We start from the raw sequence: 23,373 nt of genomic DNA, 5'->3' as shown, positions 1-23,373 counted from the left end.
AGGTGGTCTTGGGATTCCTCGTCGATATGGCAGAACGGGCAGCTAGTGTCTAGAGTAATTCCTTTTGTCTCCAGCTTACATCTAGTTGGTAAGATACATTTAGCAGCTCTCCATAAGAAATTCCTGACCCTTTGAGGAGTTCTAACTTTCCAAATGGCCTTCCACATACCGGTGTTACACGTTACTGATACTTCAGGGGTGCCTCGTAATGTCTCTTCCTTGAGTAGATGGTATGCTGATCGAACGGAGTATTGACCATTCCTTTCCCAATTCCAAACCTTCTTATCCTCGGGCAGTCTCCATGAAATAGGAATGTTGAGAATTTGGTTGGCTTCGAAAGCATTGAAACTATGCAGCACAAGTTCTTTTTTCCATTGTTTCAAATCAACATCAATTAAATCTGCTACAACAGCATCCTCATTTAAATTGCAGACTGGGCTCCACACCTTGAAGCTCGACAGTTCAGGAAGCCAAGGGTCTTTCCAGATTTTAACTTGTTGCCCATTACCAATCGACCATCTCCATCCGAGATCAATCACAGATTTAGCATTCATCAAACTGCGCCAAGCATAGCTGGGCTGGTAGTCAATTTGAGCATCCAAAAAACATGATCTGGCAAAGTACATACTCTTGAACACCCGAGAAAGGAGGGAGTGTTCGTTGTTCATGAGTCGCCAACATTGCTTCCCTAGAAGCGCCTTGTTAAAATCACTGAAGCCTCTGAAGCCAAGTCCTCCTTTGCTTTTTGCTCTTCCTAACCGATCCCAACTCATCCAGTGAATTTTCCTTTGTTGCTCTTAGAACCCCACCAAAATTTAGATAACATGCTTTCAATATTAGTGCAGCACCCTTCTGGAATCTTGTAACAACTCATGATATAACTACAGATCGCTTGTGCCACAGGACAACATATAATTAGATGTAATGCAAAAACTTTTATTTTGAGATAATGCAAAAACATTATACAATCACTTTTTTTTTTTGGAAAAAACATTATACACTCACTTAATATACTAATTACTTTTATTTTTATTGATTTTTCCTATTTGATATTGATGAGAAATATGGCAGGAGGATACAATTATGTGATATTATGGTATCAATGTTATGGAACATTGATCAACCATAGCATGACATATGATATTGTGTCATGTGTTAGATTGTGGTTTGTCAACGTCACCTAACATTAGCGGGAGAATGGTATTAGCATCACATTGGTTTGAATGTAACACTAGTACTAATACGTGTGTAGTGTATTTTGTATGAGAAGTGATATTTGTACAATCAATTTTATATAAGAGGTAACAACCATTATTTTTTATTGGACAAAAACAATGGAGGGAAAAAAAGAAGAAAGAGAATGAAAATATATACTCCCTCTATAAACCACATAAATCGTTGAATAAACCGAGTATGAAAAAGAAAATTGTTTAAAATAAAAATAAAAATAAAAATAGATGTATTACCGCAAACCGACACGTAGTAAGCAGCAGCATGTGTAACACCACCGACATGCGACAGTTGCGACCAGCACAGTTTGCTAACATGCGCGTCATCAATCACTACTAACTACACTGCTCCATTTCCTTCTTCACCTACCAAATCACAATTTCTGTTCAATTGCTCCGGCGACTGTAATGTGAAATGAGACGTCGCCCTGTGGCGGCCATTTTCTCCGATCAAATGGAGAAATCAACTACCAAATCCCACAATTCCCGTATCTTCTTCCTCGCTTCTCTCTCCGCTTTTTTCTGGCTTTTACTCCTCTACTTCCATTTCATCATCCTCCCCCACCAACAATCCTCCACCACCGTCAACATCCAACAACCACCACCACGGAAGCATTTCGGCTTCCCTGATATCAAAAAAACTGATCCATGTGGAGGTAGATACATCTACGTCCACAATCTTCCATCAAGGTTCAACCAAGACATGTTAAGAGAATGCAAAACCCTAAGTCTTTGGACGAACATGTGTAAGTTTACTACCAATGCAGGTCTTGGTCCGCCACTCGAAAACATCGACGGAGTTTTCTCTGATACTGGTTGGTATGCTACTAATCAATTTGCTGTTGATGTTATTTTCGCGAACCGGATGAAACAATATGAATGTTTGACAAATGATTCTTCAATTGCTGCTGCTGTTTTTGTACCGTTTTATGCTGGATTTGACATTGCACGTTATCTTTGGGGGTATAATATTTCAATGAGAGATGCTGCTTCTGTTGAGCTTGTTGATTGGTTGATGAAGAGACCGGAATGGGGTGTTATGAATGGGAGAGATCATTTTCTTGTTGCTGGTAGGATTACTTGGGATTTTAGGAGATTGAGTGAGGATGAAAAAGATTGGGGTAATAAGCTTTTGTTTTTACCTGCTGCTAAGAATATGTCTATGCTTGTTGTTGAATCTAGTCCTTGGAATGCTAATGATTTTGGGATTCCTTATCCGACGTATTTCCATCCCGCGAAAGATAAGGATGTTTTTGTTTGGCAGGAGAGGATGAGAAGGTTGGAGAGGAAATGGCTTTTCTCTTTTGCGGGTGCACCTCGTCCTGGTAATGCAAAATCGATTAGGGGTCAGATAATTGAGCAATGTAGGAGTTCTAAAGTTGGTAAGCTTTTGGAGTGTGATTTTGGGGAAAGTAAATGTCATTCTCCTAGTAGCATAATGCAGATGTTTCAGGGGTCCGTTTTTTGTCTTCAACCTCAGGGTGATTCTTATACAAGAAGATCTGCTTTTGATTCGATGTTGGCTGGTTGTATACTCGTGTTTTTCCATCCGGGTTCGGCGTATACACAATATACTTGGCATCTTCCTAAGGATTATACAAAGTATTCTGTGTTCATTCCGGAGGATGATATTCGAAAGAGGAATGTTAGTATAGAGGAGAGGCTTAGTCAGATACCTGAGGAACGAGTGAGGATCATGAGAGAGGAGGTGATTAGTCTCATTCCTAGATTAGTTTACGCTGATCCTCGCTCTAAGTTAGAGACTTTGAAAGATGCTTTTGATGTTTCTGTACAAGCTGTGATTGATAAGGTTACCAATTTGAGAAAGGATATTATTGAAGGGCGCACGGACGAAAACTTCATCGAGGAGAATAGTTGGAAATATGCATTGTTGGATGAGGGACAGCATGAGGTAGGACCTCATGAATGGGATCCTTTCTTTTCTAAACCCAAGGATGGAAATGGAGAATCCAGTGATTCCTCTGCTGAAGTTGCGAAAAATTCTTGGAAAAATGAGCAAAGAACTCAATCGTGATTCGTCATGCGGAGGTAAAAGATTGCACTCTGCTGGCTGCAGGTTTCTGATACGTTGTTTAGAGCAAGATTCTGATGATTTCCCTGAATTAGGGAACAAGAATTGCAGCTACAGAATAATTGATGGGGACAAGCTATAACAACTTACTGCAGAAATTGAAAACCCCCAGCTTGGAGAGATATTCACTGCTTGCCACAACAGTTTTGTTATATACATTCTTCCTTGTTTCTGCATTTTGTATTTCCATAGTGGTTTCAACATGTATTTTCCAAGGTCAAATTATTTCCCTCCATACAATATATTTGTTCACTTGATTTTTATAGGAAATGTAAACAAATTTATGGTTAAATGGTCAGTTGAAGTGCAATGGTCTATAGTATATCATTTCGCAGCTGCATCAGACTGCATATGTATGCTTTGATACTTGATGATATTAGTAACTTCTTGCTCATATGGCTATGCTGATTCATGGAATATCATACATTTTTGTATTTGCTCATATGGCTATGCTGAATATTTGGCAATGTTTAGTATTTTGTTTGTCATGTCCTGTCCTGTCTTGATTATTTCAGAAAACCTTTCCTGCAGGCTGTATTCTTTCTTCTTTTTTGTTGTCATCTTTCTGTTTTGTACGAAGTTGTTAATACAGGCAAATACGCAAGAAATGGTAGTGAATCTGTCTAGAAAGTGATCTTGGAAAAGTTACGCAAATAGAGTGTACTTGTACTACAAACAAAATCAGAACTCATTATGCATATTTATTTACTGTTTAAAGACTATAAGTAGAATGTATTACAAACAAGTTCAAAATTGATTATGCATGTGTTTACTGTTAAAAAATATAGTGTAAATGTAATGCGATTGACGAGGGCCCTTGTTTAATGAAACGATTAACTGTGAATCTAGATACAAAATAATATGGATCAGATTGAACTAGATGATCAAGTCCGGATTTAGCTATTGAAAGGAATGAGGGTGGGTAGTTTAGCTGGAAGAAAACAGATAACTAGAGATGTATAGTGATCCGAAGTGAACCTCAGGAGGTAGCCGGAAGTGTTGGAGTGTGGCGGAGGGAGATGATGTAAAGTCTCCGATGGAGTTGGTGTACTTGTAAGCACTCTAACATTTAAGTCATTGAAAGTTCGGGATGAGTGAGAGGTATGACAAATAGTACGACTGAGGTTATTTGGTGGGAAGTTAACTGAATGTGTCCGATCTTGATGTGCTGTGCAGATGTGTGTATGATTGGTAACTATAACCATTGTTGGATTCATGCGCTATATGTGTATGGTCACGTTGATCTTCCACAATGTTCTGAATTATAGCGCATAAATCCAGTTAAAATGGACGGTGGCCCAATTTGAACACGTAGGTGTTTGCATTTGTTTCACAGACTCAAGTTATTTCTGTAAATAATTTATCCTGGAATATAAAGATAAGAATTTGATTCCTGGGTATTCTATTTTTTTAAGTGTTTGCCTCACAATTGAATATTCCTACCTTTTCACTTTGAGAGTGTGATTTGTAGACTTAAACAACCTTCCAGTATGTACAGAGACTAACTAACACATTGACCCCTCCAAAAAACTGGCTGAAAGGAATCTAGGACATAATCCTCCAGGGGTTCATGCTGATGGGCTAGGGTTCTACTTTCCATGTAGTCCACTCGTCCTTGAGCACTTTCCTTTTTTTTTTGGTGGTAGTGTGGGGGTGGGGTGGGGAGGATCAAGATTTTAAAAACCATTTAAACATTTATTATTAGAAAATCTGTGAAAATGAAAAGAAACTATCTTAATATATCATGTGAATTGATGTAAATATATAGTGCTAAGTTCAATCTTTAATTTCTTTGCGCAAGGAAATTCAAATTGTAATGAAAATAACTAGATATGAAACCAAAATGTGAAGCTTATGTCACTTCAAAAAATATCTTACTGTACTAATTCATTTTTTGTTCTAGATTAATTTCCTATATGATGACGTTTACAAACTGGCGTCACTGAGATTGCATACAGCCCCAACATGTTGGCAATTTATTAATCAAATGCAATGTTTCATGTCACCAATGAAAAATGAAAAGCCAGAAAAGGGGTTTCTTGTACCTAGCACATATGGAAACTTTGTCTTGGTCTTGCATGAGGTCGTTTTCTTGGCCAGTTATTAGGTATTGTAGTTAGACAGAAGAAATCAAAGGAATTAATTTGACAAGGAGTAACCTTGTTTGGTGCAGGGACACATGAAACTAGGAGCATAAATGTATGTTACTACCCTCTTCCTAGATTAATAATAGATTGAGTACACATGTATCAATCATCAATAAACAAACAGTGGAATGAAAGAAACATGACTAGTAGTGTTTTATTAGTTGGGGGCCTCTGGCAGGCTTGTATCAGGGTCTTGGCTAGATAACATCGGATGCACTCATGTATTCCTTGTGTGAAGCTGATCCCAATGTCTCTTCATAGTCAGTAATGCATTAATGTCTTACTATGTCTCTTTATTATTTAACTATGGGGTGTGTTATTTTTACACACAAAAATTGGACCCCATATCCTACACTGTATAAAATACAACTAGGATGTGTATAATGCTGAAATTTGGAACGGAGGGCAGAGAGAAAAAAAGTTGTTAATCGCATATACATTCGGTGTGTTGATGTCAGATTTTGTGTCCGAGAAACCTTTATGTTTACTATATATAATAAACCTTTCTGTTTACTATACATCAATCATTATTGTGAAAATATAAAAACATTATTATATTTTAAGACTGTGTTAATACATTCCTGTTTCAAGCTTCCTAGTCAGATCAAACCTGTGCTGCTAATTTGAGACCAACATGTTACATGTACTGGACGCACCACCAGCACGAGAGGTAGAGGAGAGGGAGCCATTGCATAGCAAATTAAGGAGCGTACATATTTAATAAATGAATGTATGATTGAACATTCATTCTTTTGGCTCCAATATTATTTCTACACTCAGGATGTTATATTTCTCTCAAAAAATTTACACTTCCTTTTTATGATGATAAACAAAAGAGGAGTTGGAATTATTTTTTTTGTAGAATATTGTGAATGTTCTCTAATAATACTTGCATTTATTTCTTCCTTGTAGCTATAATAATATAAACAAATACTATAAAGTTAAAATGTAAAAAGGCAATTTAAGAGCTTAATTTTAGTTTCGTTAAAATAAAAAGAGCTTAATTTTAGTAACAAAGTAAGAATTAGAAACCAATATTTCAGTGAATTTGAAAATAAGGTTACTTAGTCATCTATTAAAACTAAGCAAAACATCTCGTGACACATACAGTGTGCTCCTCAATTCCCACTGAGTTTCAGTTTCTGTTCTCTTTCTCTCTCTCTCTCTCTCTCAACAAAGGATACTCGTGATGAAGAGCTCTTATATTTCACGAGCTTCATATTCCTCAGACATCAACAAACGCTTACCTAGTTCACATTTGAATTCTTCCTCAACACCTTCAAATACCCCTCCAATTCCACCACAAAATCATGCAACCTACAACACATTCTTCTACTACTACAACAACAAAAACCAATGGAATCCAAATTTCAACTCTTTTTCCTCACCCTTTTCCTCCTCATTCTCAACATCCATGCACAGACTCTTGGAACTTATATTGTTCAATTACACCCTCATGGCACAACCAAGTCTTTGTTCACCTCCAATCTTGAATGGCACCTTTCATTTATACAACAAACCATTTCATCTGATGAAGACCCTTCTTCTCGCCTTCTCTACTCTTACCGTTCCGCAATGGACGGTTTCGCAGCTCAGTTAACTGAGTATGAGCTCGAGTACCTACAAAAGAATCCTGATGTTATCTCAATTAGGCCTGATAGGCTACTCCAAATTCAAACCACATATTCTTACAAGTTCTTAGGACTCAACCCTGCAAAACAAAATGGTTGGTATCAATCAGGTTTTGGCCGTGGAACGATAATCGGGGTGCTTGATACCGGTGTTTGGCCAGAGAGTCCTAGCTTCAATGATCATGATATGCCTCCAGTTCCCAAGAAATGGAAGGGTATATGTCAAACAGGGCAGGCCTTTAACTCTTCCAATTGTAACAGAAAACTCATTGGCGCAAGGTACTTCACCAAAGGCCATTTGGCAATATCACCTTCAAGAATTCCAGAATATCTCTCTCCAAGAGACTCCTCTGGACATGGAACACACACTTCATCCACTGCTGGTGGAGTTCCGGTGCCAATGGCGAGTGTATTTGGTTATGCAAATGGCGTGGCAAGAGGTATGGCTCCCGGTGCTCACATTGCAGTGTACAAAGTGTGCTGGTTCAATGGCTGTTATAACTCTGACATCATGGCTGCAATGGATGTGGCAATCAGAGATGGTGTGGACGTTCTATCCTTGTCTCTAGGTGGTTTCCCGGTGCCACTATATGATGATAGTATTGCCATTGGAAGCTTTCGAGCAATGGAGAAAGGGATTTCAGTTATATGTGCGGCAGGAAACAATGGCCCAATGGCGATGTCTGTTGCCAATGATGCTCCTTGGATTGCAACTATTGGAGCAAGCACACTTGACAGAAAATTCCCAGCTATAGTTCGCATGGGTAATGGACAAGTTCTCTATGGAGAATCCATGTATCCGGTGAACAGAATAGCAAGCAATAGCAAAGAACTTGAGCTGGTTTACCTCTCTGGTGGGGATAGTGAGAGTCAATTTTGCCTCAAAGGGTCTCTTCCAAAGGACAAAGTTCAAGGAAAAATGGTGGTATGTGATCGAGGTGTCAACGGAAGATCAGAAAAGGGTCAAGCTGTGAAGGAAGCAGGTGGTGCTGCTATGATCTTGGCAAACACAGAGCTAAACTTGGAAGAAGATTCGGTTGATGTTCATCTCTTACCTGCAACATTGGTAGGATTTGATGAATCAGTCACCTTGAAAACTTACATAAACTCCACAACAAGGCCACTTGCTAGGATTGAATTTGGAGGAACTGTAACTGGGAAGTCTAGAGCACCAGCAGTAGCAGTATTCTCAGCTAGAGGACCAAGTTTCACAAACCCTTCAATCCTTAAACCAGATGTTATAGCTCCAGGAGTCAACATCATTGCTGCATGGCCTCAGAACCTTGGTCCTACTGGCCTACCAGATGACACTAGAAGAGTAAACTTCTCTGTCATGTCAGGTACCTCAATGTCATGTCCTCATGTTAGCGGTATCGCAGCTCTTATTCATTCCGCTCATAAAAAATGGAGCCCTGCCGCCATCAAATCAGCAATCATGACAACAGCAGATGTAACCGACCATACAGGAAGACCAATACTCGATGGAGACAAACCAGCTACCGCTTTCGCCACGGGAGCTGGAAATGTGAATCCACAAAGAGCGTTGAATCCCGGACTGATATACGATATCAAACCAGATGATTATGTCAACCACCTTTGCAGCATTGGTTATACGAAATCAGAAATATTCAGTATCACACACAAAAACATTAGCTGCCATACAATCATGCGGATGAATAGAGGATTCAGCCTTAACTATCCCTCAATCTCAGTGATCTTTAAAGATGGAATAAGGCGAAAGATGTTCAGCAGGAGGGTAACAAATGTGGGAAATCCTAACTCCATCTACTCAGTGGAGGTTGTGGCACCTCAAGGAGTAAAAGTGATAGTGAAACCCAAAAAACTTATATTCAAAAAAATTAACCAAAGCTTGAGTTACAGGGTTTATTTCATATCAAGAAAAAGGGTGAAAAAAGGTTCTGATACAATGAACTTTGCAGAAGGACATTTGACATGGATAAACTCACAGAATGGTTCTTACAGAGTTAGAAGCCCAATAGCAGTGAGTTGGAATTCTAAGTAGTATAGTAAACTACAACCATTATTACTAAGTTTGTTTTAGAAAGCTTAATTATTTTCATTGTTGCATTAGTTTCATTGCTTTATTTATGTCTAGGAGCAGAGTTTATGCTAAACTTTGCTTTAGGAGTTTTAGTAGACAAATCTTAAAAATAAATCCATTTATAAAGGTTAAATGATTGGTCCCGCCAATCTTTACTGAAATAATTCTCTTCTTTACTTGTTTTTATCATCAGAATTTTTTTTCCAACACAAATTTTCAAACTACAGTATCTCATGAATTTGAATTGCATCAACCAATTATTTCCATAATCATACAAGAAAACTAAATTGTTTTCCTTCCCAAAAGGTATAAATACTTTCAAATCTACAGTGACAGAAACTAAATAAACATCTAAACCCTAAAATGTATTCAATCTGAAAGACTGAAAAAAAAAACGTAAAATTAAGAGTTGTTTGTAATCTGAAATAAGAACCCTAAAATTAGGAACAAAAATTAAAATTAACTGTGACAATAAGAGGGGAAAATGGAAATGTTAGGGTTCTAGATAAGGGAAAACGCAGGGGAAGAGGGAAAACTGAACGAAAATCAAAGAAAAAAAATTGCAAAAAAATTTGGACCATTTCTCGATTTGTGCGTGTCATCCTTGCGCAGGGGCCATGCTAATCTTCTCTGTATCGTTCCAATTTTATCGGATGTCCCCGAAGGGACGTTAGTTGAAGTGTGCTAGCGTAATATAAACAGTGAATATTTCTTTCATGTAAGCGATGTGGGACTATTTTCACAACTAAAACAACGCACTTACCACCAACATGAAATGAACCCTCTTCCCTCACTTTAAGTAATACAAAAGTTTTGAAATCATCAACTGTATTGTGTTGTCTATTGCCCTTCACACAATTAGGTACCTCATCTCTCTCTTTTTACATTATTAGCCTCAGTGTTGAAACCTATGAAATCTACGTATAGAGCATTGCAACTTGTGTTTGTTCTGAAAGGAGATTAATGAGCCCAAAGTAATCTATATTCCGAGAGACAGATGTACCGTAAAGTAATTACAAATCGAATACTGCTTTTCATCCTGTACATTTTGCTCACGCTCTGCAGCCATGCCAAAAATGTCCTTGCTCAAGTTAACTAGCGCAAGTGTTAATCACTGCGCCACTTAACTTACACTGCGTGAGTTAACTAGCGCGACGTTAGTTAACTTGCGCTACGTGTTGTCTTAAACAAGGCAGAACACCTCATTTCCTCATTTCTCATCTAAAATCTCAAAAATCTCTCTCAAATCACCCAAATCCAAAATTCCTTCAAGTTCAAATCAAACAACACTCCAATAACAAGTAAGTTTTCATGATCAAACATCATTAACATTTTATGTTTATATGTTATATTTTTCTCATAAATTAGAAATTTTTTAGATTTAGAGTTTGTTTAAATTTTGGTGTTTTTGGTAAGAAATCATAAAATGTTTTCATGTAAATGACTTGTGTTGCTTAAATGTTTAGATGTTTGCATGTTTATGTTGTAGTTTTGAGTTTTAGAGATTTTTTTAAGACTATGGTTTGTTTAAATGTTTAGATGTTTGCATGTTTAGACGTTCATGCACAATTCAACGGCGGAGAACCGCAGAGGTTGAAAGTTTGGTGGCTTAGTGTAACGTTAAGAGGTCTAAAGGATGAACTCACTGAATTCAACCAAGGAGTCAACCCCAGATACACAAGGAGGGTGGAACACGTTCAGTATAAACGTCCAACGCTCGACGAGGGGAGGATATCATTCACTTGGGTGGAATTAAAGAACGACGAAAACATGACGAGCATGTTTTGGGAGCACAACATGTTCCAGTGGATCGATATGCGGGTGACGTTGCTGAGATCAACTAAAGATATCATTAACAACTTGATTCCGCCAGAAGATCGTCATTAGTTAGGGTAAGGTGCATTCCAACTACAACAATTATCTTACCGCTGAAATGGGGTAATTCAAACTTGCCAAACGGCCAGGACTCAAGCATTTCGCTCGGCATTCATGTTTTTCCTTTGAAAAGATTAAATTCTTTTTAGGCTGGTTTAGATGAAGGTATTAAGTGTCAAGGAATGAACCTCATTTTGTTGGCACTTGAATACCATCATCTAAAGCAAACCTAACAAAAATTTATCTTTTCAAAGGAAAACATGAAAGCCGGGTGAAATGTTTTAGTCCTGCTGTTTGACAAGTTTGAATTTACATCATTCAAAGGTAAGACAATTGTTATAGTTGGAATGCACATTCCAACTACAACAATTGTCTTACTCTGGATGGGGCAATTCAAACTTGTTAATCGGTAGGACTCCAACATTCGATAAGCATCTTGAATGTTGGTATTCAAGTGTCAAGGAATGTACCTCATTCTTTTGACACTTGAATACCATCATTTAAGATGTTGATCGTATGTTGGAGTCCTGCTGCTTAGCAAGTTTGAATTTGCCCCATTCAGGGGCAAGACAATTGTTGTAGTTGGAAGGTGCATGTAATGTAATGTAATTGTTGGAAAACTGATCAAGGACCAAAAAACGTTTGTTCTTCAGCTCTGACCACCGGCCATGGTGCGTGAGTTAACTCGCGCATAGGCTAATGGTGCGTGACTTAAGTCACGCATAGATTATAAGGTGCGCTAGTTAAGTCACGCTGCATGACTTAACTAACGTAAGGGCATTTTTAACATGGCTGCAAGGCGCGAGCAAAATGTGCAGGGTGAAGAGCAGAATTCTTACAAATCATATCCAAGATTAACCCAATCATATAGTGAGCTATATAGACTTATAACTATACTGTTAGTCCAACTCTATGTAGTTTAAATCTCAGAAAATTTCAAACTTGTTGTACAATTACTTATAAAAAAAATAAAAAAAAAACCTTTTTAATTAATTTAAAGGTCATGTTTTTTTCTTTTTTGAAAATTGAAAGGTAATGTTAGAAGTACTGTAGAACTATTAGAAACATTAAGCTAAAATTGTGAAACAAAATTAATTAAATAAAATGATTTTCTTCTCTCTACTATGTGCCAAATATAGAAGAAAAAAATATGAAAATGAGTGTGACATTAAATAAAAAAGAAGTGAGAAAAAAAAAAGAGTTTTCTTATTTGTTTAAATCAACGGGTCAATCCGCCCCAACATATCACCGTCCGATTTTTTTAGTGTGTTAGAGAAGAGTGGATCAAAATAACAGTGCCATTAAATATAAAATTTTTGAATAAAATAATTGTTGTTTTTCAAAAAAAAAGTTACTACTATTAGTTGTTTTAACATGTGCAATGTTGCACATGTTAGAGAAATCCATATAACAATATTAACTTTTTAAGTCTATGAATATTATATTTACAAGAATTGATTTACGAACAAACCAAATTTCAATCATTATTTGTGGATCATTCCATAAAACTAGTTCGAGCTCAACACAAGGGGGACGTTATGAATCAAATGTGTAGAGATCGTAGGACAACGATGGAGGAGTTAGAGAGTTGATGATAGTCATTGTTTTAATTATTAAAATGTTGTTTGAAGAACCAAATGCAAGTTCCAACCAGGGAAGGAGGTTCTACACATACCTTATAAGAATGAACCTTCAATGTGGTTTTGTTTTTGATAGATGAATATAAAAGTTGCATAGTAAATATGAGAAATATGGACTGCTCGTATTAATTTTTTACTTGTAAAGGGACTAAATAGAAGGATTTAGGAAATAAAATGGACTAAATTGTTTTTTAGTATACTTTAGGACTATATCGCTTATAAAAAAAATATACTTTCAGGACCATATTAATGTAATTTTATGGTTTAGGGAATATTTGCAGAAGGTTTGTCTCAAGAAATATTGAGGTCTAAAGCAAACTTTAAGAATGAGACTTTTTTAAAATTAAATTTTTTTAAAATATATTTTATAAGTCAATTTTATTTTTTAGGCTTTTTAATATTTATTATTTTTTTTAACGAAACAATCTTAATTGATGTCATTAATCAATAGATGTTTGATACAACCCTGACCTCAAACAGGTTGACCCCCTAATATGCAATATTGTTTGTTAAATTATTGTATTATAATTGATTTGATTTAACATTTTTTTTTTTTTTTGCTTTCGCACTGGTTTTCGACCCACTAAAGGTGGACGACTAATCCGGCTCATGCGTAGAGGTATGCGCACTGACCAAGCGTTGTTCCCCATAGGAATCGAACCCGGTATACCCCCGGATACGTCTTTGGAAAGAGCTCCTTACCACTAGAGTCCAAACAACTTGGTTTGATTTAACATTTCTTTGTTAGCAGATGATAAAACCAATTCATTTAATCTTTATTGAGATATTGTTGATCTTCAGAAAATTAATACTTTTGTGGACCCGTAAATATTAAAAAATTGTTATTATTTCATTATTAGTGATTATATACTCCTCCGGTCACATCCATAAGCAACTTTTGTTTTTTTTAGAATTTTTTTTGAAGAATAAAAAATGGAATATATTATCAACGACAGTGGAACTTCTTTAGCACAAGGTGTACTAAAAAGACCACTCCAAAATACAATCAGTCATATATGTACAAAAATACGGTCAGTCAATACCCAAGCATAACAAAGGGTCCGACCACCATCTCTGAGAACCATATATAAAAGAGGTGTTATTCGCCTTCAACCACCAATAAGAATTATGCTTCACTTTTTTCCATAAGAGCTATAATGGGAGTTTGGACATTATTGAAGAACTTGTTATTACGTTCATTCCAAACTAGCCAAACGCAAAGAAGCCATAAAAGTTGAAGAAAAGAACGTCTCGCCTTCGAACCACCTAGATAATGAGTAAACTGTATGAAATGATCCCGAATACTATGTGGTTCTGCTCCTGAAACATCAATCCAAAACCTGACTTGCTGTCACAAAGATCCGAAAATGTCACAATGAAGAAACAAATGTGTTGCAGACTCGGCATTGCCACAACCCGTCACACACATGTTCGCCTCGGCCAAATACAGTCCAAATAACTAATGTATCCGGAATGAAATATAGTCCAAATACATCATTTGTTTTATGAATCTAAACAAACGAAAGAATATGACCGGATAGAATATATACTTGTTAACCCTTCAAAAAAAAAAAAGAATATATATATACTTGTTCAAAAATTATAAATTTGGGATCTAAAGAGTTTTTTTATCTAATAGTTGAGACTGACCTAATTAATGGATATTTAGACGAATAAGTTAATTGATGAACTAAATAAATAATTGGATGAGAGAATAGCGTAGAAGTCTTTTAGAAAATTTTAGTAGTTTAGGGAGCATTTTAAAAAGATTTGTGTTCAGGGACCAAATCGTCTTTTTATTCAATAATTTTCCAAACCAACGAACGAGAGAGCAAAGCCACATCATACACACGTGCTACATGTGCAATGAGGAGCACAATGATCCCAACATGGCATCTGTAATATTGGGTTTTTCTTTTTCTTTCCATTTTTTAATTGATGAAAAGCTGGTTATGGTTATCCTTGGCACAAAGGGAATTTGGACACAAGCAAGCAAAGAGATGTAATATTATAAGTACATAACATAACATAACATAACATTATTATTATTATTATTATTTAAATAAAGATGTAATTGTAATCATGTAATGTAAAATAGAACAAATTCAATATTAATTGAAGTCCTCTCTCCAATAATAAGGAAGGATGTAGTTCAGACTTCACCAGGAAGCTGCCATTTCACATGCCTTCCATCTGTATTAATACATGGACAGATATATGATCAGAGATGTGATCAAAGCAAATAGAAAAAATTTGCAGTAATGTTTCTTAGTCTACACCATGTGTGCATGTGACTATTTTTAAAGGGTGAAAAGGGAACATTAATCAAATATATTATATTTTTTTTTATATGAGAAGTGGCAGTTGGTGGGTTCAGATTCAGACCATGATTGATCAAGTTCCACCATTTTTCTCCCATTTCCTTCTGTTTGCAGATTCCTCTTAGTTAATTATAATACCTTATTCTCCATTAATAAACACATATATACGTACCTGTATATATTTTCATCTATTATTACTTGCTTCTTCATCTAAAAAACTAATTTTGTGTTTAAGGAAAAAAAATGTGATCCAGATCTAGATATTTGACAAGGATCATATCTGTACAATGCATTTAAATAATGGCCCTCTTGAAAATATAAACTTTCAAGTTTTTATATGATCTCTTTTAAAAAAAAAAAAAATTATATGATCTCTTTATATTTTTAGCGCCATTAATTATTTATTTATTAACCATAAGTAAGCAGTAACACAATGGAAAATGTAAATTAGTTGTCCTTCCTGAAGGATAAACTTTAAAAAACTATAATTATTAGTATATTTATCTATCATGATTCAATTGGACATTACTGTCCAGGATAAGGTCATCAAGGCAGACCTGCACAAATAAAATGCTTTACTTAAAGAAAAATGTCTTATATGGTCATTTCATGAGTTAAACTCTCTATTTTACTATTTTGAGAGGCAAAATTAATAAAATCTTATCTAAAATTAATATTGTTTCAATTGTTAATGAAGTGTTAGTTCAATGATAAGAAAACAAAAGTAAAATATATTTACTAAAATATTATTATGAAATTTAAAATTGACTCGTCTTAAAATTTGTCTTAAAGTTTAAAATGTATTTCCTACAGACTTATATTTAGGGACTTGAGGTATTATGATTTTTGGTGTAGAGTACTAGTATATGTAAAGATGTAAATGAGGATTCATGCATACGTATAATATGATATTCGCATTTGTCCCATTAGATGAATATGATACTTGTACTCGTTCTATATTCGCGTGAGTATCCGTTAAACGAATAATCCACGTATTTTAAGGTACTTGCAGATATTTAACTGATACCATGGATAACACTTTCTTTTAATTTTTTTTTTGGTAAATATGCATATGTATTCATTAAGTAACAATAGTTAAAATATCCATTTATTTTATCTACGATTTTATCTACGAATATTTGTTAAGCTATCTACTCCATGCTCGTTTTTGGATTTTATCCTAAGATACCCGGAATAAGAGTTTTTTGGCTACCCTTAAGTATATAACCAATGGTCAACTCAGCGTACAAGTGATATTAATTTCAAAATAGGAAAAATGATAACTGATGTTTTAAGGATACATATTAAGAAATTCAATGAAAAAATTTTATCTTTAAAATTGTGTATTTAACTTTTCAATACAAAATTTTACTTTTAATTGTTTTAACATGCGCCTTAAAATACAAGTTAACAACATCCTTTAAACTATACCTCATTATTTATGTGGACCTTGCATTTCATTAATATAATGGAAGGAAGAACTGTCTTATTTTCAAGTTTCTTTCGCCTCGTAACATGGAAAGATTCTCTTATTAAAATAATTAACTTTTTTTTTAGGCTAAAACCATCAAGTGGATGATAGGGGATGGTTCTTGTCTTTACTTTAATCTGTTTTTAATTTAAATAATTTTCATCTGTCTCATTTTTCTCATTATCTGGAGTAGTATTTTCTTTTCTTCCCTCCCTCATATTGGAAGTTGTTCCAATTATTACATGGCTTTAGTTTGGATTTTGATATTATAGATTTTACATGAACCATATATTAGCTTGATCACTAATGCATCATTTCTAAATCTTTGTCATACTTAGAAGTTACCCTTTAATAAGATGGAACTAGAAAATTCCACTTCCACACTCATTGTAATAGTCTAATAAAAAACATGGTACATAAAGTGGATTAAAAAAATTCACTGTACTAGAAAAGATACTTTAAACTATGTTTATTGTCTTAATACAGAATACATGATCATAAAGTTCAAAATAGGTTTTAAAGTTCCCTTAACAACACATAATACTATAATAATGTGTTAACTACTTTTTTTTTGTAACTTTTTCATGTTTTTCTCTTTTCACACAGCTGGTTGAATCTTAATTATAGATCACTAAATTGATATATACTAGTGAACATGTTAGATCTAGTATTCAAGTAAAAAAAAACTAAGACATGGATGCAATTATGATACATTTATTACCTAACTAGATAAGAAATTAAAAAAAAAAAAACATAAAGAGAAAATTTTATATTCTCTAACAATCATTTTAACAAGAATGTAGTTACCGTAAAATGGAATTCAACATAAACAAATACTAGTAGATAAATTTTTTAATCACTCCTCAAAAAGACAAGAATAAGTTATAACCATAACATGAAAATTAGAAACTAAACCAACAGCATTAAGAGTCATACATATTCTCTCCCATGTTTTATGTCGGATAAACTACATATAAGTCCAAATCTTCACCTGTCATTTCTTACACACCACTATCTTCTTTCATATAGCACTTCAAAAACCTCTCTAGTTCTTAAATTTGACCAAAACTTATCATATAATTTATTTATTGGTCACATATTATAGTGAATAGTGAATCACATACATTTGGAAGCAGTAGGTGTACATTATGGAGAATTGAGCCTGAAACAATGAGAATGAAAAATAACATGATGCAGATGAAAACTCAAATTTTCATCTTCTTCTGTTACATTGTCATTTTTTGTTTTTCTAACAGTTTTTCTGCTGCTTCAAATGATGAAGTATCAGCTTTGCTTTCTTTGAAAGAAGGTCTTGTTGATCCTTTGAACACCCTTCAGGATTGGAAATTGGATGCTGCTCATTGTAACTGGACCGGAATCGAATGCAACTCGGCTGGAACTGTGGAGAACCTTGATCTCTCTCACAAGAATCTCAGTGGTATAGTATCCGGTGATATACAAAGACTTCAAAATCTTACTTCTCTTAACTTATGTTGCAATGCATTTTCATCACCATTTCCAAAATTTATATCCAATCTCACCACATTGAAAAGTCTTGATGTAAGTCAGAATTTCTTCATTGGTGAATTTCCATTAGGACTTGGAAAGGCGTCGGGACTTACAACATTAAATGCATCAAGTAATGAGTTCACAGGTTCAATTCCTTTGGACATTGGAAATGCAACTTCCTTAGAAATGCTTGATCTCAGAGGCAGTTTCTTTGAAGGTTCGATTCCAAAATCATTCAGCAACTTGCATAAGTTGAAGTTTCTTGGTTTATCAGGGAATAATCTCACTGGAAAAATTCCTGGTGAGCTTGGAAATCTTTCATCATTGGAATATATGATTCTTGGATATAACGAATTCGAAGGTGAGATTCCAGCAGAATTTGGAAATCTCACTAGTCTTAAGTATCTTGATTTAGCAGTAGCAAATCTTGGTGGTGAGATTCCAGAGGAATTAGGAAATCTCAAGTTATTGGATACACTTTTCTTATACAACAACAATCTTGAAGGAAGAATTCCTTCACAAATTGGTAACATTACTTCTTTGCAGTTTTTAGATCTTTCTGATAACAATTTGTCAGGAAAAATTCCAGATGAAATGAGTCTTCTGAAGAATTTGAAGCTTCTGAACTTCATGGGAAACCAGTTATCTGGTTTTGTTCCTTCTGGACTTGGAAATTTGCCTCAATTGGAGGTTTTTGAGCTATGGAACAATTCATTATCAGGTCCATTGCCTAGTAACCTCGGCGAGAATTCACCATTGCAATGGTTGGATGTATCATCCAATTCACTCTCTGGAGAGATTCCAGAAACTCTTTGCAGCAAGGGCAATCTTACCAAGCTAATACTTTTCAACAATGCTTTCTCTGGTCCAATTCCATCAAGCCTATCAATGTGTTCTTCTCTTGTTCGTGTTCGAATTCACAACAATTTTCTTTCTGGAAAAGTTCCTGTTGGTCTTGGCAAGCTTGAGAAGCTTCAAAGGTTAGAATTAGCAAACAATAGTCTCACTGGTGAAATTCCAGATGATATTCCTTCTTCCATGTCACTTTCTTTCATTGATCTCTCAAGAAACAAACTTCATTCTTTTCTCCCTTCCACCATTCTATCCATTCCAAATCTTCAAGTTTTCAAGGTCTCCAATAACAACTTAGAAGGGAAAATTCCAGGCCAATTTCAGGACTCTCCTTCACTAACTGTTCTTGATCTCTCGTCAAATCATTTGTCCGGAACCATTCCAGATAGTATAGGTTCATGTCAAAAATTAGTAAATTTGAACCTCCAAAATAACCTTTTGATTGGCGAAATCCCAAAAGCATTAGCTAACATGCCTACAATGGCAATGCTTGATCTTTCAAACAATTCTTTGACTGGTCATATACCTGAAAACTTTGGTGTATCTCCAGCTCTTGAAGCATTTGATGTCTCATACAACAAGCTTGAAGGTTCTGTGCCAGAAAATGGTATGCTAAGAACTATAAACCCGAATAATCTCGTCGGCAATGCTGGCCTATGTGGTGGTACCCTCCTTTCATGTAATCAAAACTCAGCATATTCATCAATGCATGGAAGTTCACATGAAAAACACATTATCACAGGATGGATCATTGGAATATCATCAATTCTAGCCATTGGAATTACAATTTTGGTGGCAAGATCTTTATATGTAAGGTGGTACACTGGTGGTTTTTGCTTCAGAGAAAGATTTTATAAAGGTAGCAAAGGGTGGCCATGGAGATTGATGGCATTTCAGAGACTTGGCTTTACAAGTACTGACATTCTGGCTTGTATCAAAGAAACAAATGTGATTGGAATGGGAGGCACCGGCATTGTTTACAAGGCCGAGGTACCTCATTCTAACACAGTTGTGGCAGTGAAAAAGTTGTGGAGATCAGGAAATGATGTTGAAGTAGGAAGAGGAAGTGATGAGCTTGTTGGAGAGGTGAATCTTTTAGGGAGACTAAGGCATAGGAACATTGTTAGATTATTAGGATTTCTTCATAATGACACCGATTTGATGATAGTTTATGAGTTTATGAACAATGGTAATCTTGGAGATGCCTTGCATGGTAGGCAATCAGTTAGGCATCTTGTGGATTGGGTTTCAAGATATAACATAGCTCTAGGAGTTGCTCAGGGACTTGCTTATCTTCACCATGACTGTCATCCGCCGGTTATTCATCGCGACATCAAGTCAAATAATATACTGCTTGATGCAAATCTTGAGGCAAGGATAGCAGATTTCGGGTTAGCCAAGATGATGATCCAGAAGAACGAAACAGTATCCATGGTTGCCGGATCCTATGGCTACATCGCTCCTGGTAAGTTACTATTTCCAAATCTTATTTTATCTGTGATTAAAGCTAAACCAGAGTTTAATGAATATACACTGATATTGTACAAAAACTTTTGCGCTCGCGTCTAATCACATCAGACTGTGCACATATTTATGGTGATGTTTTATATAGTAGAATAACAAACTGTTTGAAATGGCATAATGGTAAGATGTGATTAGACACCCGCGTAGATCTTTTTACATTGTCTGTACATACTCATTAAACTCTAGTTAAATTCTCAAAGATCATAACTTTCAATGAATATTAATTTATTAAGAGACATTTACTCAGATTTATTACATCGATAACATTTCAATGGTTTATAAATTCGCAGAATACGGATATGCATTGAAGGTTGATGAAAAGATTGATGTATACAGTTATGGAGTAGTTTTATTGGAGCTTGTCACAGGAAAGAGGCCATTAGATTCAGAATTTGGAGAAAGTGTAGACATTGTAGAGTGGATTAGAAGGAAAATTAGAGAAAACAAATCTCTAGAAGAAGCATTAGATCCAAGTGTAGGAAACTGCAGACATGTTATAGAAGAGATGCTTCTAGTTTTAAGAATAGCAGTTGTTTGCACTGCTAAGCTTCCAAAGGAAAGACCAAGCATGAGGGATGTTATAATGATGCTTGGAGAGGCAAAGCCTAGAAGAAAGATCAATGGTAACAATGAAACATCTTTAGCAGCTAACAACAATAACAAGGAGATGTCAGTTTTTAGCACATCACCAGTTAGTGGTCTTCTATAGGAACTAAATTTTAGTTTCAACAATGTAATTTTTTAATCTGCTTTATAATATTAATTAATGTAACGATTAATTTACGCAAATAAAATTTTCCTTGTTCTTTCGATTTTTTAATATTAAATATATATTGAAATAAAGGGTTAGCCCTCTAAAATCTTATATTCCAAAACTCTCTAGTAAAATCCAACTCACAAGCAGACCCTGAAAAAACAATGTTCCTACACAAGATTATTCGGAAGTGACATATTGTTGAAATTCCAGACAAGCATTCTTTCAGTGTTATAGTCCCACACAAGATTGCTTGTGCTTGAAGAAACAATGTTCTTGACCAAAAATAAATTAAACATAATATTTTTAATTAATAGGAAATATAAGGAGCAGTTAATATTTACCCTTATCCACCAGAGTATGGATGGGTTTTTGATACATACTAAGATGTTGTTTGATTTGTCCCGATGAATATTTTTAAACTATCAATTTTTTTATAATTTTTTTTATTATACATAATTAAATATATCAATTATCAAAGTTGTGTATTGGCATGTGTACACTGCTCGACTACGACATGTATTTTAAAACGGATGGAGTAATTAAAACAATGGTTGTTTCTTAAAAGTTGAACTATGAAGCAAATGCACCAAAAAGAGAAGTGAGGGGTACTTATTGAAACGGTGTCGTAATGTTGATCAGAGACGATAGACAAAGAAGGCGTGGAAAATCAAATAGAAAGGTAATCAAAATTGATCCCCAATAAAATATGTTCATCATTCTTTCGATCTCCTCACAAAGGAGGGTAGGGAGGAGGAAAACATCCATACAATAAGAAGGTATTGATTGAGCTAGTGTTTTGATCAAAATTTCCTTACTATGACAATTTTTCCATATTCTATCTTTTAAGTATGAGAAAATAGCTTTCTTGCTATGACACAGGATAAAATTCTGAAAATCAATATCCTTCGATTTAAGAAAAAAAAATTACAATTTAATCAAAAACTCCATTTTGTCCATGTATGCTCTTCAAGCAAAACATTGATGCATACACCATCTCTTTTTATTGCACCAACGTTTAAAAATTATGAACGGTGTTTTTTATTTTATTTTATGAAATATTGATTTTGAGCGAAAAGACAGACACTCATGTGCCCGTCTTTCTGCTCTTTTTATTGCGTTAACTTTTGAAAATTATAAAAAAATGTTTTTTTTTTTTTTATGAAATTTTGATTGATTAAAACTAAAAATATAAATATTTGTTGTTTTCAAATTATAACAAACTAAACTAACCATGATTATCTATTTCAATCACACCAACAATATAATAAAATAAAATAAAATATAAATTCTTATTTTTGTAATGACACCAACAACAATTTTTATTATAAAAAAAGTTACTTAAGGGTATAATTGGGATAATGAAAAAGTAAGTATGTAAAAACTCATTTAGTATAGATTTAGTGAGTTTTTTTTTATAGAAGTACGAAATTATTATTGATGACGTTAGTGCAATAAAAAGAGTAGAAAGACGAGCACGTGAGTGTCCGTCTTTTCGCTAGTATATATAAAGAAAATAGTCTCTTTTGAACTGCCTTTTTTCTCCTTTCAAAATTACCCTCAACTTTCAATACAAATAATACATATAACAAATAGATAAAAGTAAATTCAAATATTAAAACGAAATCTTAAAAATTGTATATGTTTGATTTTTTTTTTCCTTATCATTTAAAAAAGATAATGTACGAGAGTGAATTCAAATATTAAAAAAGGTGCAACTAACACAATATTTATTTTTTGATTACCACATAAAATATATTGTGTAACAAATACGATATGAGTATATGTCAAATTTTTTTCCTTTATCATTAAAAAAAGTGTAACAAATTAAATCAAATATATGTCACTATAAATATACTCAATAAGAAAAGAAAAATTAGCATCGATAGTGAGATACAATATTTTCTAATGAGCAATCATAGAGTAAAATAGTGACTCATCTCATATGTGAGATAAAATATTTATTTTTGGATCATTGATTATGGAGTCAAGTTGCCAAAACAAATTTAGGGGGGTGGTGAGGATTTTAGGAAAATTGCTTGGATTAATTGGGATTCGGTTTGTACTCCAAAGGAGGAAGGAGGGTTGGGGGTTAGGAGGGTTGGAGCATTTAATTTATCTTTATTGGGTAAGTGGTGTTGGAGGATGTTGGTTGATAAGGAGGGTTTATGGTACCGGGTTTTGAAAGCCCGCTACAGTGAGGAGGGGGGTCAGTTGAAAGAGGGAGGTAGATTTTGCAAGGCTTGGTGGTGGTCTCTATGTAGGT

At 34.7% G+C, this 23,373-nt stretch overlaps 3 protein-coding genes and 1 non-coding gene across 4 annotated transcripts; 3 read left to right on the top strand and 1 right to left on the bottom strand.

The window, feature by feature from the left end:
* Nucleotides 1-1,483: 1,483 nt before the first annotated feature.
* LOC11428219 (xyloglucan galactosyltransferase MUR3) lies at nt 1,484-3,809 on the top strand. The gene has a single exon (XM_003625344.4). The coding sequence runs from the start codon at nt 1,645-1,647 to the stop codon at nt 3,262-3,264; it is 1,620 nt and encodes a 539-aa protein (XP_003625392.1). The 5' UTR covers nt 1,484-1,644; the 3' UTR covers nt 3,265-3,809.
* A 2,834-nt stretch (nt 3,810-6,643) lies between these two features.
* Nucleotides 6,644-9,337, top strand: LOC11430833 (subtilisin-like protease SBT1.2). Its single transcript, XM_024770191.2, has one exon. It carries the CDS (start codon nt 6,825-6,827, stop codon nt 9,120-9,122), a length of 2,298 nt encoding a protein of 765 aa, XP_024625959.1. The 5' UTR covers nt 6,644-6,824; the 3' UTR covers nt 9,123-9,337.
* Nucleotides 9,338-9,727: 390 nt separating this feature from the next.
* Nucleotides 9,728-9,830, bottom strand: LOC112416908 (U6 spliceosomal RNA). Its single transcript, XR_003007419.1, has one exon. It is a non-coding gene; the product is annotated as a U6 spliceosomal RNA (small nuclear RNA).
* Nucleotides 9,831-17,442: 7,612 nt separating this feature from the next.
* Nucleotides 17,443-21,165, top strand: LOC11421682 (MDIS1-interacting receptor like kinase 1). The gene is made up of 2 exons (XM_003625340.4): nt 17,443-20,294; nt 20,644-21,165. Exons 1-2 carry the CDS (start codon nt 17,639-17,641, stop codon nt 21,060-21,062), a joined length of 3,075 nt encoding a protein of 1,024 aa, XP_003625388.1. The 5' UTR covers nt 17,443-17,638; the 3' UTR covers nt 21,063-21,165.
* The last annotated feature ends 2,208 nt before the right edge of the window (nt 21,166-23,373 follow it).

The sequence above is a fragment of the Medicago truncatula genome, chromosome 7, assembly GCF_003473485.1.
Source record: "Medicago truncatula cultivar Jemalong A17 chromosome 7, MtrunA17r5.0-ANR, whole genome shotgun sequence".
Classification (NCBI taxonomy): Eukaryota; Viridiplantae; Streptophyta; class Magnoliopsida; order Fabales; family Fabaceae; genus Medicago; species Medicago truncatula.
This window is presented reverse-complemented; position numbering and strand designations above follow the sequence as displayed.